A 14,527-nucleotide genomic window follows, 5' to 3' on the forward strand; every position below is an offset into this window, starting at 1 on the left:
TGGGTCACTGTCTGTGCGGAGTCTGCACGTTCTCCCCGTGTCTGCGTGGGTTTCCTCCGGGTGCTCCGGCTTCCTCCTACACGTCCCGAAACACGTGCAGGTTTGGTGGATTGGCCGTGCTAAATTGGTGTCCAGAAAAGGTTAGCTGGGGTTACGGGGACAGAGTACAGGTGTGGCCTTAGGTAGGGTGCTCTTTCGGAGGGCCGGTGCAGACTCGATGGGCCAAATGGCCTCCTTCTGCACTGTAAATGCTGTGACATCTATAAAACTGTTGTCACTTCGATTCCGACCTGCAGGAATACAACTCAAACTGTGTCGAGGTTGAATGAGGTGTCGATTCGATTCGATCTATTTTTACAAGACCATTTTTCGCTCAATGAACCCAGAGCCCTGGTCACTGGAAAACCTTCGAGCCTCAGGTTGGGTCTGACTGTAGCACAGTACTTGTGTTGAACGATCAGTAATCCAGAATTAAATTGCATGTTGCACACGGAGGGATACAGCCCCAGGGACCCCCATAGTCGACAGTCACTGAAATACTTTCAAAAACTCTCTTCATTGTTAATAATGTTAGACAAGCAGCAGCTGTTTACACACAGCAAAATCCTACAACAGAGAGGTGACCCTCTGTGCGATGTTAAGGTACAAGACCACCAGTAAGAACTCCCTCTACTGATCCTCTGACAGTGCGGCACTCCCTCAGTACTGACCCTCTGACAGTGCAGCACTCGCTCAGTACTGACCCTCTGACACTGCAGCACTCCCTCAGCACTGACCCTCGGACAGTGCGGCACTCCCTCAGTACTGACCCTCTCACAGTGCGGCACTCCCTCAGTACTGACCCTCTGACAGTGCGGCACTCCCTCAGTACTGACCTTCTGACAGTGCGGCACTCCCTCAGTAGTGACCCTCTGACAGTGCGGCGCTCCCTCAGTACTGACCCTCTGACAGTGCGACACTCCCTCAGCACTGACCCTCTGACAGTGCGGCACTCCCTCAGTACTGACCCTCCGACAGTGCAGCGCTCCCTCAGTACTGACCCTCTGACAGTGCGGCACTCCCTCAGTACTGACCCCCTGACAGTGCGGCACTCCCTCAGTACTGACCCTCTGACAGTGCAGCACTCACTCAGTACTGATCCTCTGACAGTGCAGCGCTCCCTCCGTACTGACCCTCTGACAGTGCAGCACTCACTCAGTACTGATCCTCTGACAGTGCGGAGCTCCCTCAGTACTGACCCTCTCACAGTGCGGCGCTCCCTCAGGACTGACCCTCCGACAGTGCGGCACTCCCTCAGTACTGACCCTCCGACAGTGCGGCACTCCCTCAGTACTGACCCTCCGACAGTGCGGCACTCCCTCAGTACTGACCCTCTGACAGTGCGGCGCTCCCTCAGCAGTGTGAGGGGGTTACGTGCATGGCCGGATAATATAGTGTGTTTGGTTGAAGGAGCCTCCGATGTCTACCGCTGGAGAGAGCAGCCGGAATGGTGGAACCCTCTGAGAGGCGACGTTTCTTCCCAGGGAGGGAGGGAGGGAGGGTTGGCATGGACAGGGTTTTTGACATTGCCAACTCCACCTGATACATTGAGAACTCAACGTCACAGGGAACAGTTTCATGAAGTGGTCTCAGGACCAGGGAACCATTAAACAAACAAACCGAGACGAATTAACACCACTGTGAGGGAGAACGTTGCAAAGGGCTGCATTTCCTTGTTGCCTCTGGTTCGTCAACCCTCCACCAATGCTGAACTGAAAAGAATGAGCTGTCTTCAAAGAGCGCTTCAAAATAACTCCCTTAATCCCAGTTGGACGGGACAAGGGCGGAACGGGAATAGCAAGGGGGATTTAGTGAGGCAATGCCCTGGAGTTCCGGTGGATGTGGTGATACATCTGGAGAGGCCACGCTTTCCCTGAGCGCGTTAAGGCACAGTGGTGGGTGAGGGAGGGCACATGGCACAGCCTCTGAAGGGCAGGTGGCCAGGGCAGGGGGGGGGGGGGGTGTTGGGTGCATCAGTGGTAGGGACACAAGACTTTATTTTGTTACACAACAGAGTCCGAAAGCAGAGACGCAGGAGCTGGAGCGAGGTTACTCAGGGCGGGCGTGGTGGTGGAGGAGGAGGAGGAAGGGGAGGGGGGGAGGGTGGAGGCAGGGGTATGGTGTGACGAGTGGGCATCAGGTACTGAGTCACAGATCTTCGTGACGGCTGAGTTGAACTCTTCCGGCCTATCCGCGTAGACGTGGTGTGATGCGCCCTCGATTGCCTGTAAGAGAAAGCACACGCAGTCAAAGACCGAAGGGGATCAACGGACAGGAGGGGAAAGCGCGATCAGGCAATTGAGTTGGATGACCAGCCATGATTGAGATGAATGGCGGGGCCAAGCTCGAAGGGCCGAATGGCCTCGAGTTAAGCAGATATCAGAAAACAAACAGGCTCGACTGACAGTGGGAGAGAGTAACAATGTAGTGGGGACAGTGTAGAAGGAGCTTTACTCTGTATCTAATCCCGTGCTCTCCCTGTCCTGGGAGTGTTTGATGGGGAGAGTGTAGAGGGAGATTTACTCTGTATCTAACCCCGTGCTGTACCTGTCCTGTGAGTGTTTGATGGGGACAGTTTAGAGGGAGCTTTATTCTGCATCTAACCCCGTGCTGTACCTGTCCTGGGAGCGTTTGATGGGGACAGTGTAGAGGGAGCTTTACTCTGTAACTAACCTCATGCTGTACCTGTCTTGGGAGCGTTTGATGGGTACAGTGTAGGGGGAGCTTTACTCTGTATCTAACACCGTGCTGTACCTGTCCTGGGAGTGTTTGATGGGGACAGTTTAGAGGGAGGTTTATTCTGCATCTAACCCCGTGCTGTACCTGTCCTGGTAGTGTTTGATGGGGACAGTGTAGAGGGAGCTTTACTCTGTATCTGACTACGTGCTGGACCTGTCCTGGGAGTGTTTGATGGGGACAGTGTAGAGGGAGGTTTATTCTGCATCTAACCCCGTGCTGTACCTGTCCTGGGAGTGTTTGATGGGGACAGTGTAGAGGGCGCTTTACTCTGTATCTAACCCCATGCTGTACCTGTCCTGGGAGTGTTTGATGGGGCAGTGTAGAGGGAGCTTTACTCTGTATCTGACTACGTGCTGGACCTGTCCTGGGAGTGTTTGATGGGGACCGTGTCGAGGGAGCTTTACTCTGAATCTAACCCCATGCTGTACCTGTCCTGGGAGTGTTTGATGGGGACCGTGTCGAGGGAGCTTTTCTCTGTATGTAACCCCCGTGCTGTACCTGTCCTGGGAGTGTTTGATGGGCACAGTGTAGAGGGAGCTTTACTCTATCTAATCCCGTACTCTCCCTGTCCTGCAAGTGTTTGATGGGGACAGTGTAGAGGGAGCTTTACTCTGTATCTAACCCCGTGCTGTACCTCTCCTGGGAGTGTTTGATGGGGACAGTGTAGAGGGAGCTTTACTCTGTATCTAACCCCATGCTGTACCTGTCCTGGGAGTGTTTGATGGGGACAGTGTAGAGGGAGCTTTACTCTGTATCTAACCCTGTGCCGTACCTGTTCTGGGAGTGTTTGATGAGGACAGTGTCGATGGAGTTTTACTCTGTATCTAACCCCGTGCTCTCCCTGTCCTGTGAGTGTTTGATGGGGTCAGTGCAGAGGGAGCTTTACTCTGTATCTAGCCCCATGCTGTACCTGTCCTGGGAGTGTTTGATGGGGACAGTGTAGAGGGAGCTTTACTCTGAATCTAACCCCGTGCTGTACCTGTCCTGGGAGTGTTTGATGGGGACCGTGTCGAGCGATCTTTACTCTGTATCTGACCACGTGCTGGACCTGTCCTGGGAGTGTCTGATGGGGACAGTGTGGAGGGAGCTTTACTCTGTATCTAACCGGGTGCTGTACCTGTCCTGGGAGTGTTTGATGGGTCAGTGTAGAGGGAGCTTTACTCTGCATCTAACCCCATGCTGTACCTGTCCTGGGAGTGTTTTATGGGGACAGTGTGGAGGGAGCTTTACTCTGTATCTAACCCCGTGCTGTACCTGTCCTGGGAGTGTTTGATGGGGACAGAGTAGAGGGAGCTTTACTCTGCACCTAACACCGTGCTGTACCTGTCCTGGGAGTGTTTGATGGGGACAGTGTGGAGGGAGCTTTACTCTGTATCTAACCCCGTGCTGTACCTGTACTGGGAGTGTTTGATGGGGACAGTGTGGAGGGAGCTTTACTCTGTCTCTAACCCCGTGCTGTACCTGTCCTGGGAGTGTTTGATGGGGACAGTGTACAGGGAGCTTTACTCTGTATCTAACCCCGTGCTGTACCTGTCCTGCGAGTGCTTGAGGTGGACAGTGTAGAGGGAGCTTTACTCTGTATCTAACCGGGTGCTGTACCTGTCCTGGGAGTGTTTGATGGGGACAGTGTAGAGGGAGCTTTACTCTGTATCTAACCCTGTGCTGTACCTGTCCTGGGAGTGTTTGATGGGGACAGTGTAGAGGGAACTTTACTCTGAATCTAACCCCGTGCTGTACCTGTCCTAGGAGTGTTTGATGGGGACCGTGTCGAGCGATCTTTACTCTGTATCTGACCACGTGCTGGACCTGTCCTGGGAGTGTCTGATGGGGACAGTGTGGAGGGAGCTTTACTCTGTATCTAACCGGGTGCTGTACCTGTCCTGGGAGTGTTTGATGGGTCAGTGTAGAGGGAGCTTTACTCTGCATCTAACCCCATGCTGTACCTGTCCTGGGAGTGTTTTATGGGGACAGTGTGGAGGGAGCTTTACTCTGTATCTAACCCCGTGCTGTACCTGTCCTGGGAGTGTTTGATGGGGACAGTGTGGAGGGAGCTTTACTCTGTATCTAACCCCGTGCTGTACCTGTACTGGGAGTGTTTGATGGGGACAGTGTGGAGGGAGCTTTACTCTGTCTCTAACCCCGTGCTGTACCTGTCCTGGGAGTGTTTGATGGGGACAGTGTACAGGGAGCTTTACTCTGTATCTAACCCCCGTGCTCTACCTGTCCTGGGAGTGTTTGATGGGGCAGTGGAGAGGGAGCTTTACTCTGTATCTGACTACGTGCTGGACCTGTCCTGGGAGTGTTTGATGGGGACCGTGTCGAGGGAGCTTTACTCTGAATCTAACCCCATGCTGTACCTGTCCTGGGAGTGTTTGATGGGGAACGTGTGGAGGGAGCTTTACTCTGTATCTAACCACGTGCTGGACCTGTCCTGGGAGTGTCTGATGGGGACCGTGTGGAGGGAGCTTTACTCTGTATCTAACCCCGTGCTGTACCTGTCCTGCGAGTGTTTGAGGTGGACAGTGTAGAGGGAGTTTTACTCTGTATCTAACCGGGTGCTGTACCTGTCCTGGGAGTGTTTGATGGGGACAGTGTAGAGGGAGCTTTACTCTGTATCTAACCCCGAGCTGTACCTGCTCTGGGAGTGTTTGATGGGGACAGTGTAGAGGGAGCTTTACTCTGTATCTAACCCCGTGCTGTACCTGTCCAGGGAGTGTTTGATGGGGACAGTGTGGAGGGAGCTTTCCTCTGTATCTAACCCCGTGCTGTACCTGTCCAGGGAGTGTTTGATGGGGACAGTGTTGAGGGAGCTTTACTCTGTATCTAACCCCGTGCTGTACCTGTCCTGGGAGTGTTTGATGGGGACAGTGTAGAGGGAGCTTTACTCTGTATCTAACCCCGTGCTGTACCTGTCCTGGGAGTGTTTGATGGGGACAGTGTGGAGGGAGCTTTCCTCTGTATCTAACCAGTCATAGTGATTGGTGTTGAGCTTCCCCGGCGACAGCATTTCCCGCAGTGCATTGGAGCAAAAAACACACCAAGGCTCATTCGACAGCACCTTCCAAACCCACGACCACCATCTAGAAGGGCGAGGGCAGCAGATACCTGGGAACCCCACCACCTGGAGGCTCCCCTCCGAGTCACTCGCCGCCCCGACTGGGAAATATATCGGCCGTTCCTTCACTGTCGCCGGGGTAGCACATCCATCCTGGAGCTCCCTCGCTAACTGCACGGTGGGTGTTCCTACACCTCAGGGACTGCAGCTGGTTCAAGACGATGGCTCACCCAACAGCTAGCCAAGGGCAATTAGGGACGGGCTATAAATGCTGGGCGAACCAGCGACGCGCACATGCCGTCTAAATCAATAAATTGATGCACGGACGCACGCACCGACTCCAGCCTGCCACCAAGGCCCAGACGGGCACCGGCGTCCAGGCGGGCGCACGCGAGACGCAGACACGCACATTCTCACCTCTGTAAGGGGAGCTTTGAGGAAATGTGTGCACGACATCTCCTCCGGGTGACTCACCATCGTTTGGACGTACGAATCTGGCCGCACCCTCTTCACCCTCTCTCCGGTGCTGGGCTCAATCCAGGACCTGGACCCGAAGATCATGGTGATGGGAACTTCCTTTGGGATCATGTGGATCCTCCCCAGCATCGGTCGCTTTGCCCAGCCGAAGGACTCCGCCAGCACCTTGAATGCCGTCTCTCCGCTGGGCAGGAAAGGGGAAAGAGCTGGTCAACGCGCGAGGACGTTTCACCGAGGATTAAACATCTACTCTGACGGATTAGCGCTGAGGGAGCGCCGCACTGTCGGTCAGTACTGAGGGAATGCCGCACTGTCAGAGGGTCAGTACTGAGGGAGTGCCGCACTGTCAGAGGGTCAGTACTGAGGGAGTGCCGCACTGTCAGAGGGTCAGTACTGAGGGAGCACCGCACTGTCAGAGGGTCAGTACTGAGGGAGCACCGCACTGTCAGAGGATCTGTACTGAGGGAGTGCCGCACTGTCAGAGGGTCAGTACTGAGGGAGTGCTGCACTGTGAGAGGGTCAGTACTGAGGGAATGCCGCACTGTCAGAGGGTCAGTACTGAGGGAGTGCCGCACTGTCAGAGAGTCAGTACTGAGGGAGTGCCGCACTGTCAGAGGGTCAGTACTGAGGGAGTGCCGCACTGTCAGAGGGTCAGTACTGAGGGAGTGCCGCACTGTCGGTCAGTGCTGAGGGAGTGCTGCACTGTGAGAGGGTCAGTACTGAGGGAGTGCCGCACTGTCAGAGGGTCAGTACTGAGGGAGTGCTGCACTGTCAGAGGGTCAGTACTGAGGGAGTGCCGCACTGTCAGAGGGTCAGTACTGAGGGAGTGCCGCACTGTCAGAGGGTCAGTACTGAGGGAGTGCTGCACTGTCAGAGGGTCAGTACTGAGGGAATGCCGCACTGTCAGAGGGTCAGTACTGAGGGAGTGCCGCACTGTCAGAGTTCAGTACTGAGGGAGCGCCGCACTGTCAGAGGGTCAGTACTGAGGGAGTGCCGCACTGTCAGAGAGTCAGTACTGAGGGAGTGCCGCACTGTCAGAGGGTCAGTACTGAGGGAGTGCCGCACTGTCAGAGGGTCAGTACTGAGGGAGCGCCGCATTGTCAGAGGGTCAGTACTGAGGGAGCGCCGTGCTGTCAGAGGGTCAGGACTGAGGGAGTGCTGCACTGTCAGAGGGTCAGTACTGAGGGAGTGCTGCGCTGTCAGAGGGTCAGTACTGAGGGAGCGCCGCATTGTCAGAGGGTCAGTACTGAGGGAGCGCCGTGCTGTCAGAGGGTCAGGACTGAGGGAGTGCTGCACTGTCAGAGGGTCAGTACTGAGGGAGTGCTGCACTGTCAGAGGGTCAGTACTGAGGGAGCGCCGCACTGTCAGAGGGTCAGTACTGAGGGAGTGCCGCACTGTCAGAGGGTCAGTACTGAGGGAGTGCCGCACAGTCAGAGGGTCAGTACTGAGGGAGTGCTGCACTGTCAGAGGGTCAGTACTGAGGGAGTGCCGCACTGTCAGAGGGTCAGTACTGAGGGAGCGCCGCATTGTCAGAGGGTCAGTACTGAAGGAGCGCCGTGCTGTCAGAGGGTCAGGACTGAGGGAGTGCTGCACTGTCAGAGGGTCAGTACTGAGGGAGTGCTGCGCTGTCAGAGGGTCAGTACTGAGGGAGCGCCGTGCTGTCAGAGGGTCAGGACTGAGGGAGTGCTGCACTGTCAGAGGGTCAGTGCTGAGGGAGTGCTGCGCTGTCAGAGGGTCAGTACTGAGGGAGCGCCGTGCTGTCAGAGGGTCAGGACTGAGGGAGTGCTGCACTGTCAGAGAGTCAGTACTGAGGGAGTGCTGCACTGTCAGAGGGTCAGTACTGAGGGAGTGCTGCACTGTCAGAGGGTCAGTACTGAGGGAGCGCCGCACTGTCAGAGGGTCAGTACTGAGGGAGTGCCGCACTGTCAGAGGGTCAGTACTGAGGGAGTGCTGCACTGTCAGAGGGTCAGGACTGAGGGAGTGCCGCACTGTCAGAGGGTCAGTACTGAGGGAGCGCCGCATTGTCAGAGGGTCAGTACTGAAGGAGCGCCGTGCTGTCAGAGGGTCAGGACTGAGGGAGTGCTGCACTGTCAGAGGGTCAGTACTGAGGGAGTGCTGCGCTGTCAGAGGGTCAGTACTGAGGGAGCGCCGTGCTGTCAGAGGGTCAGGACTGAGGGAGTGCTGCACTGTCAGAGGGTCAGTGCTGAGGGAGTGCTGCACTGTGAGAGGGTCAGTACTGAGGGAATGCCGCACTGTCAGAGGGTCAGTACTGAGGGAGTGCCGCACTGTCAGAGTTCAGTACTGAGGGAGCGCCGCACTGTCAGAGGGTCAGTACTGAGGGAGTGCCGCACTGTCAGAGAGTCAGTACTGAGGGAGTGCCGCACTGTCAGAGTTCAGTACTGAGGGAGCGCCGCACTGTCAGAGGGTCAGTACTGAGGGAGTGCCGCACTGTCAGAGGGTCAGTACTGAGGGAGCGCCGCATTGTCAGAGGGTCAGTACTGAGGGAGCGCCGTGCTGTCAGAGGGTCAGGACTGAGGGAGTGCTGCGCTGTCAGAGGGTCAGTACTGAGGGAGCGCCGTGCTGTCAGAGGGTCAGGACTGAGGGAGTGCTGCACTGTCAGAGGGTCAGTACTGAGGGAGTGCTGCACTGTCAGAGGGTCAGTACTGAGGGAGTGCCGCACTGTCAGAGGGTCAGTACTGAGGGAGCGCCGCACTGTCAGAGGGTCAGTACTGAGGGAGTGCCGCACAGTCAGAGGGTCAGTACTGAGGGAGTGCTGCACTGTTGGAGGTTCAGTACTGAGGGAGTGCCGCACTGTCAGAGGGTCAGTACTGAGGGAGTGCTGCACTGTCAGAGGGTCAGGACTGAGGGAGTGCCGCACTGTCAGAGGGTCAGTACTGAGGGAGTGCCGCACTGTCAGAGGGTCAGTACTGAGGGAGTGCCGCACTGTTGGAGGGTCAGAACTGAGGGGGTGCCGCACTGTTGGAGGGTCAGTACTGAGGGAGCGCTGCACTGTCAGAGAGTCAGTACTGAGGGAGCGCTGCACTGTCAGAGGGTCAGTACTGAGGGAGTGCCGCACTGTCAGAGGTTCAGTACTGAGGGAGCGCTGCACTGTCAGAGAGTCAGTACTGAGGGAGTGCCGCACTGTTGGAGGGTCAGAACTGAGGGAGTGCCGCACTGTTGGAGGGTCAGTACTGAGGGAGTGCTGCACTGTCAGAGGGTCAGTACTGAGGGAATGCTTCACTGTCGGAGGGTCAGTGCTGAGGGAGTGCTGCACTGTCAGAAGGTCAGTACTGAGGGAGTGTCGCACGGTCGCAGGAGGTGGCCGTCGCTCACTGATTGGATATTGGTCCTAATAATAATAATCTTTAAAGTCACAAGTAGGCTTGCATTAACACTGCAATGAAGTTACTGTGAAAAGCCCCTAGTCGCCACACTCCGGCGTCTGTTCGGGTACACAGAGGGAGAATTCAGAATGTCCAATCCAACTAACCTGCACGTCTTTTGGGACTTGTGGGAGGGAACTAGAGCTCCCGGGGGAAACCCACGCAGACACGGGGAGAACGTGCAGACACCGCACAGACAGTGACCCAAGCCAGGAATCGAACCTGAGACCCTGGAGCTGTGAAGCCATAGTGCTAACCACTGTGCTACCGTGCCGCGCATCAGGTTGTGGCGTCTCAGGTGATTGCGTCCGATCTCAGTGTAGAGACAGAAATTCAGACAAATTGGCAATCTCTGGCTCGTGTGCTGTGTGGGAACAACCTTCAGCCCTCAACCCCCAATATTCACAGAGAACATTATGTGGTCATTGTCGCTTGGTTCTACCACGATATGCCGCGCACGGTCAATGCCAACCCCACAGGCCCCAAAGTCACAATACCGGAAAAATTAAGAGTTTATTTATTGTACAGGAGGTCCTAGGCCGAGTGAAAGTAACCGCAGTCACCAGGATTGTGCCTTCAACACAAATTAGCTTCTATTGTGCCACACACACAGACACAGATAGACAGCACAGAGAGAAGAGGGTGGTTGGAAGATGAAGAAAATATTAATAAAACTAAAAGAATAACGGATCTCCGATGCACTGGGACGGCTGCCAGTTAAAGTCTTTCAGGAGTTCAGGCTTTCGATTCGGTACTTCTTCCTTCTAGGTTTGAGGTGGTGTTCTCTGGTAAGGTCGTCTACTTTCTCCGTACATTCAGGGTAAGTTCAGGCTTCCATCAAAGGTGTGCCAGGGTAGGGCAGCACGGTTCCGCAGTGGGTCAGTGGCGCCGAGGTCCCAGGTTCGATCCCGGCTCTGGGTCACTGTCCGTGTGGAGTTTGCACATTCTCCCCGTGTCTGCGTGGGTTTCGCCCCCACAACCCAAAGATGTGCAGGGTAGGGGGATTGAACATGCTAATTTGCTCCTTTAGGAAGACTGAGTACTGGGCTAATGGTAAGATTCTTGGCAGTGTGGATGAGCAGAGAGATCATGTACATCGATCCCTGAAAGTTGCCACCCAGGTTGAGAGGGTTGTTAAGAAGGCATACGGTGTGTTAGCTTTTATTGGTTGAGGGATTAAGTTTCGGAGCCATGAGGTCATGTTGCAGCTGTACAACACTCTGGTGCGGCCGCATTTGGAGTATTGCGTGCAATTCTGGTCGCCGCATTATAGGAAGGATGTGGAAGCATTGGAAAGGGTGCAGAGGAGATTTACCAGAATGTTGCCTGATATGGAGGGAAGATCTTGTGAGGAAAGGCTGAGGGACTTGAGGCTGTTTTCGTTAGAGAGAAGAAGGTTAAGGGGTGACTTAATTGAGGCATACAAGATGATCAGAGGATTGGATAGGGTGGACAGTGAGAGCCTTTTTCCTCGGATGGTGATGTCTAGCACGAGGGGACATAGCTTTAAATTGAGGGGAGATAGATATAGGACAGATGTCAGAGGTAGGTTCTTTACTCGGAGAGTAGTAAGGGCGTGGAATGCCCTGCCTGCAACAGTAGTGGACTCGCCAACACTAAGGGCATTCAAATGGTCATTGGATAGACATATGGACGATAAGGGAATAGTGTAGATGGGCTTTAGAGTGGTTTCACAGGTCGGCGCAACAGCGAGGGCCGAAGGGCCTGTACTGCGCTGTAATGTTCTATGTTTATTGGAAAATATGAATTGGATACTTTAAATTTTTTTTTTTTTTTTTTTTTTTTAAAAGATGTGCCAGGCACTCATTGATTTTAGAAGATAAAGCTGTCCTTGGCATCAAGGACCCGGGTTCGATCCCGGCACCGGGTCACTCCCCGTGTGGAGTTTGCACATTCTCCCTATGTCTGTGTGAGTCTCACCCCCACAACCCAGAAAGATGTGCAGGGTAGGTGAATTGTCCATGCTAAATTGCCCCTTAATTGGAATAAAGAATTGCAGACTCTAAATGTATTTATTTAGGGGCCGGTTTAGCACGGTGCTAAATCACTGGCTTTGAAAGCAGACCAAGGCAGGCCAGCAGCACGGTTCAATTCCCGTACCAGCCTCCCCGAACAGGCGCCGGAATGTGGCGACTAGGGGCTTTTCACAGTAACTCCATTTGAAGCCTACTTGTGACAATAAGCGGTTTTCATTTCATACTTTAACAATAAAGTTCAGCAGCAAGAAAGAGACAGATGGAGTGAGAGAGAGAGAGAGAGAAAGAGAGAGAGTTCCTCCTTCTGCCAAGATCTAAACACACCTGGGAACACAATGAAGGCTGCTTCATCTCGAGTCCTCTGCTTCAAGACACATTCCGGTTCTCGGTCCATGGACCAGAATAAAATAAAACAAACGGGAACAAGGAAATAAAGAGGAAGGACTCTGACTGGGGTCTTGCTGTGTACCTGCCCCCACCCCAAACCCACCGACATCACTCACCTGGGGGTCTGAGCATTGCAGTGATAGACATATTCCAATATCGTGTCGTCGTCAAATCGTTCCTCGTATTTCCTCTTAAGGTCCGGTCGAAAACGCTGGACCAGGGAAGGGCCTGTACTGAGAGAGAGGGACGGAGTCAGGAGATTTCCAGTGTCCTTAACTCACTAGGGAGAGAAATAAGGACGCTCCCTCACTGCCCAGTGTACATTGAGGATGCTCCCTCACTGCCCAGTGTACATTGAGGACGCTCCCTCACTGCCCAGTGTACATAGAGGACGCTCCCTCACTGCCCAGTGTACATTGAGGACGCTCCCTCACTGCCCAGTGTACATAGAGGACGCTCCCTCACTGCCCAGTGTACATTGAGGACGCTCCCTCACTGCCCAGTGTACATTGAGGACGCTCCCTCACTGCCCAGTGTACATTGAGGACGCTCCCTCACTGCCCAGTGTACATTGAGGACGCTCCCTCACTGCCCAGTGTACATTGAGGACGCTCCCTCACTGCCCAGTGTACATCGAGAACGCTCCCTCACTGCCCAGTGTACATTGAGGATGCTCCCTCACTGCCCAGTATAATTTGAGGACGCTCCCTCACTGCCCAGTCTAATTTGAGGATGCTCCCTCACTGCCCAGTCTAATTTGAGGACGCTCCCTCACTGCCCAGTCTAATTTGAGGACGCTCCCTCACTGCCCAGTCTAATTTGAGGACGCTCCCTCACTGCCCAGTCTAATTTGAGGACGCTCCCTCACTGCCCAGTGGAATTTGAGGACGTTCCCTCACTGCCCAGTGAAATTTGGGGACGCTCCCTCACTGCCCAGCGAAATTTGAGGATGCTCCCTCGCTGCCCAGCGAAATTTGATAATCATAGATTATCATAGAATTTACAGAGCAGAAGGAAGCCATTCAGCCCATCAAGTCTGCACCGGCTCTTGGAAAGCGCACCCTACCCAAGGTCAACACCGCCACCCTATCCCCATAACCCAGTAACCCCACCGAACACTAAGGGCAATTTATCATGGCCAATCCACCTAACCCATGCTCCCTTGCTGCCCAGCGAAATTTGAGGATGCTCCCTCGCTGCCCAGTGTACACTGCCAACACTCCCTCACTGCTTAGTGTAATTTGAGGACGCTCCCTCACTGCCCAGTGTAATTTGAGGACGCTCCCTCACTGCCCAGTGTAATTTGAGGATGCTCCCTCACTGCCCAGTGTAATTTGAGGACGCTCCCTCACTGCCCAGTGTAATTTGAGGACGCTCCCTCACTGTCCAGTGTAATTTGAGGATGCTCCCTCACTGCCCAGTGTAATTTGAAGATGCTCCCTCACTGTCCAGTGTAATTTGAGGACGCTCCCTCACTGTCCAGTGTAATTTGAGGACGCTCCCTCACTGTCCAGTGTAATTTGAGGACGCTCCCTCACTGCCCAGTGTAATTTGAGGACGCTCCCTCACTGCCCAGTGTAATTTGAGGACGCTCCCTCACTGCCCAGTGTAATTTGAGGACGCTCCCTCACTGTCCAGTGTAATTTGAGGACGCTCCCTCACTGTCCAGTGTAATTTGAGGACGCTCCCTCACTGTCCAGTGTAATTTGAGGATGCTCCCTCACTGTCCAGTGTAATTTGAGGATGCTCCCTCACTGTCCAGTGTAATTTGAGGATGCTCCCTCACTGTCCAGTGTAATTTGAGGACGCTCCCTCACTGTCCAGTGTAATTTGAGGACGCTCCCTCACTGTCCAGTGTAATTTGAGGATGCTCCCTCACTGTCCAGTGTAATTTGAGGATGCTCCCTCACTGCCCAGTGTAATTTGAGGATGCTCCCTCACTGTCCAGTGTAATTTGAGGACGCTCCCTCACTGTCCAGTGTAATTTGAGGACGCTCCCTCACTGCCCAGTGTACATCGAGGACGCTCCCTCACTGCCCAGTGTAATTTGAGGACGCTCCCTCACCGCCCAGTTCCCATCGAGGCCGCCTTGCTCACCCCAGGGTCCGGCTGCCCTCAGCATCGCCAGGAAGTTGAAGCGACCGAGGACGATGGCAACAGCTTTCACACCCAGATGGGGGGGTTCCAGGTCTGGGATAGGTCAGACGGACGCTCGGCGGAAACCCCATGGATCTACCAGGATCAGATGCTTCACTCTGTAATGCAAAGAATGATAATAATAATAATAATCGCGTATTGTCACAAGTAGGCTTCAAATGAAGTTACCGTGAAAAGCCCCTAGTTGCCACATTCCGGCGCCTGTTCGGGGAGGCTGGTACGGGAATTGAACCCGCGCTGCTGGCCTTGTTCTGCATTACAAGCCAGCTGTTCAGCCCACTATGCTAAACCAG

The 14,527-nt window shown here is 54.4% G+C and overlaps 1 protein-coding gene across 1 annotated transcript in view; it reads right to left on the reverse strand.

Annotated features, from left to right (window-relative positions):
- Positions 1-537: 537 nt before the first annotated feature.
- The window catches only part of LOC140418181 ((Lyso)-N-acylphosphatidylethanolamine lipase-like), a 26,257-nt gene continuing 12,267 nt past the window's right edge, over positions 538-14,527 (reverse strand). The window contains 6 exon segments of the mRNA XM_072501605.1: positions 538-2,264; positions 6,308-6,494; positions 12,194-12,305; positions 14,175-14,244; positions 14,247-14,294; positions 14,296-14,325. Of these exon segments, the coding sequence (XP_072357706.1) occupies positions 2,043-2,264; positions 6,308-6,494; positions 12,194-12,305; positions 14,175-14,244; positions 14,247-14,294; positions 14,296-14,325 (669 nt within the window). The 3' untranslated portion in view covers positions 538-2,042.

The sequence above is a fragment of the Scyliorhinus torazame genome, chromosome 5 (assembly GCF_047496885.1).
Source record: "Scyliorhinus torazame isolate Kashiwa2021f chromosome 5, sScyTor2.1, whole genome shotgun sequence".
NCBI lineage: Eukaryota > Metazoa > Chordata > Chondrichthyes > Carcharhiniformes > Scyliorhinidae > Scyliorhinus > Scyliorhinus torazame.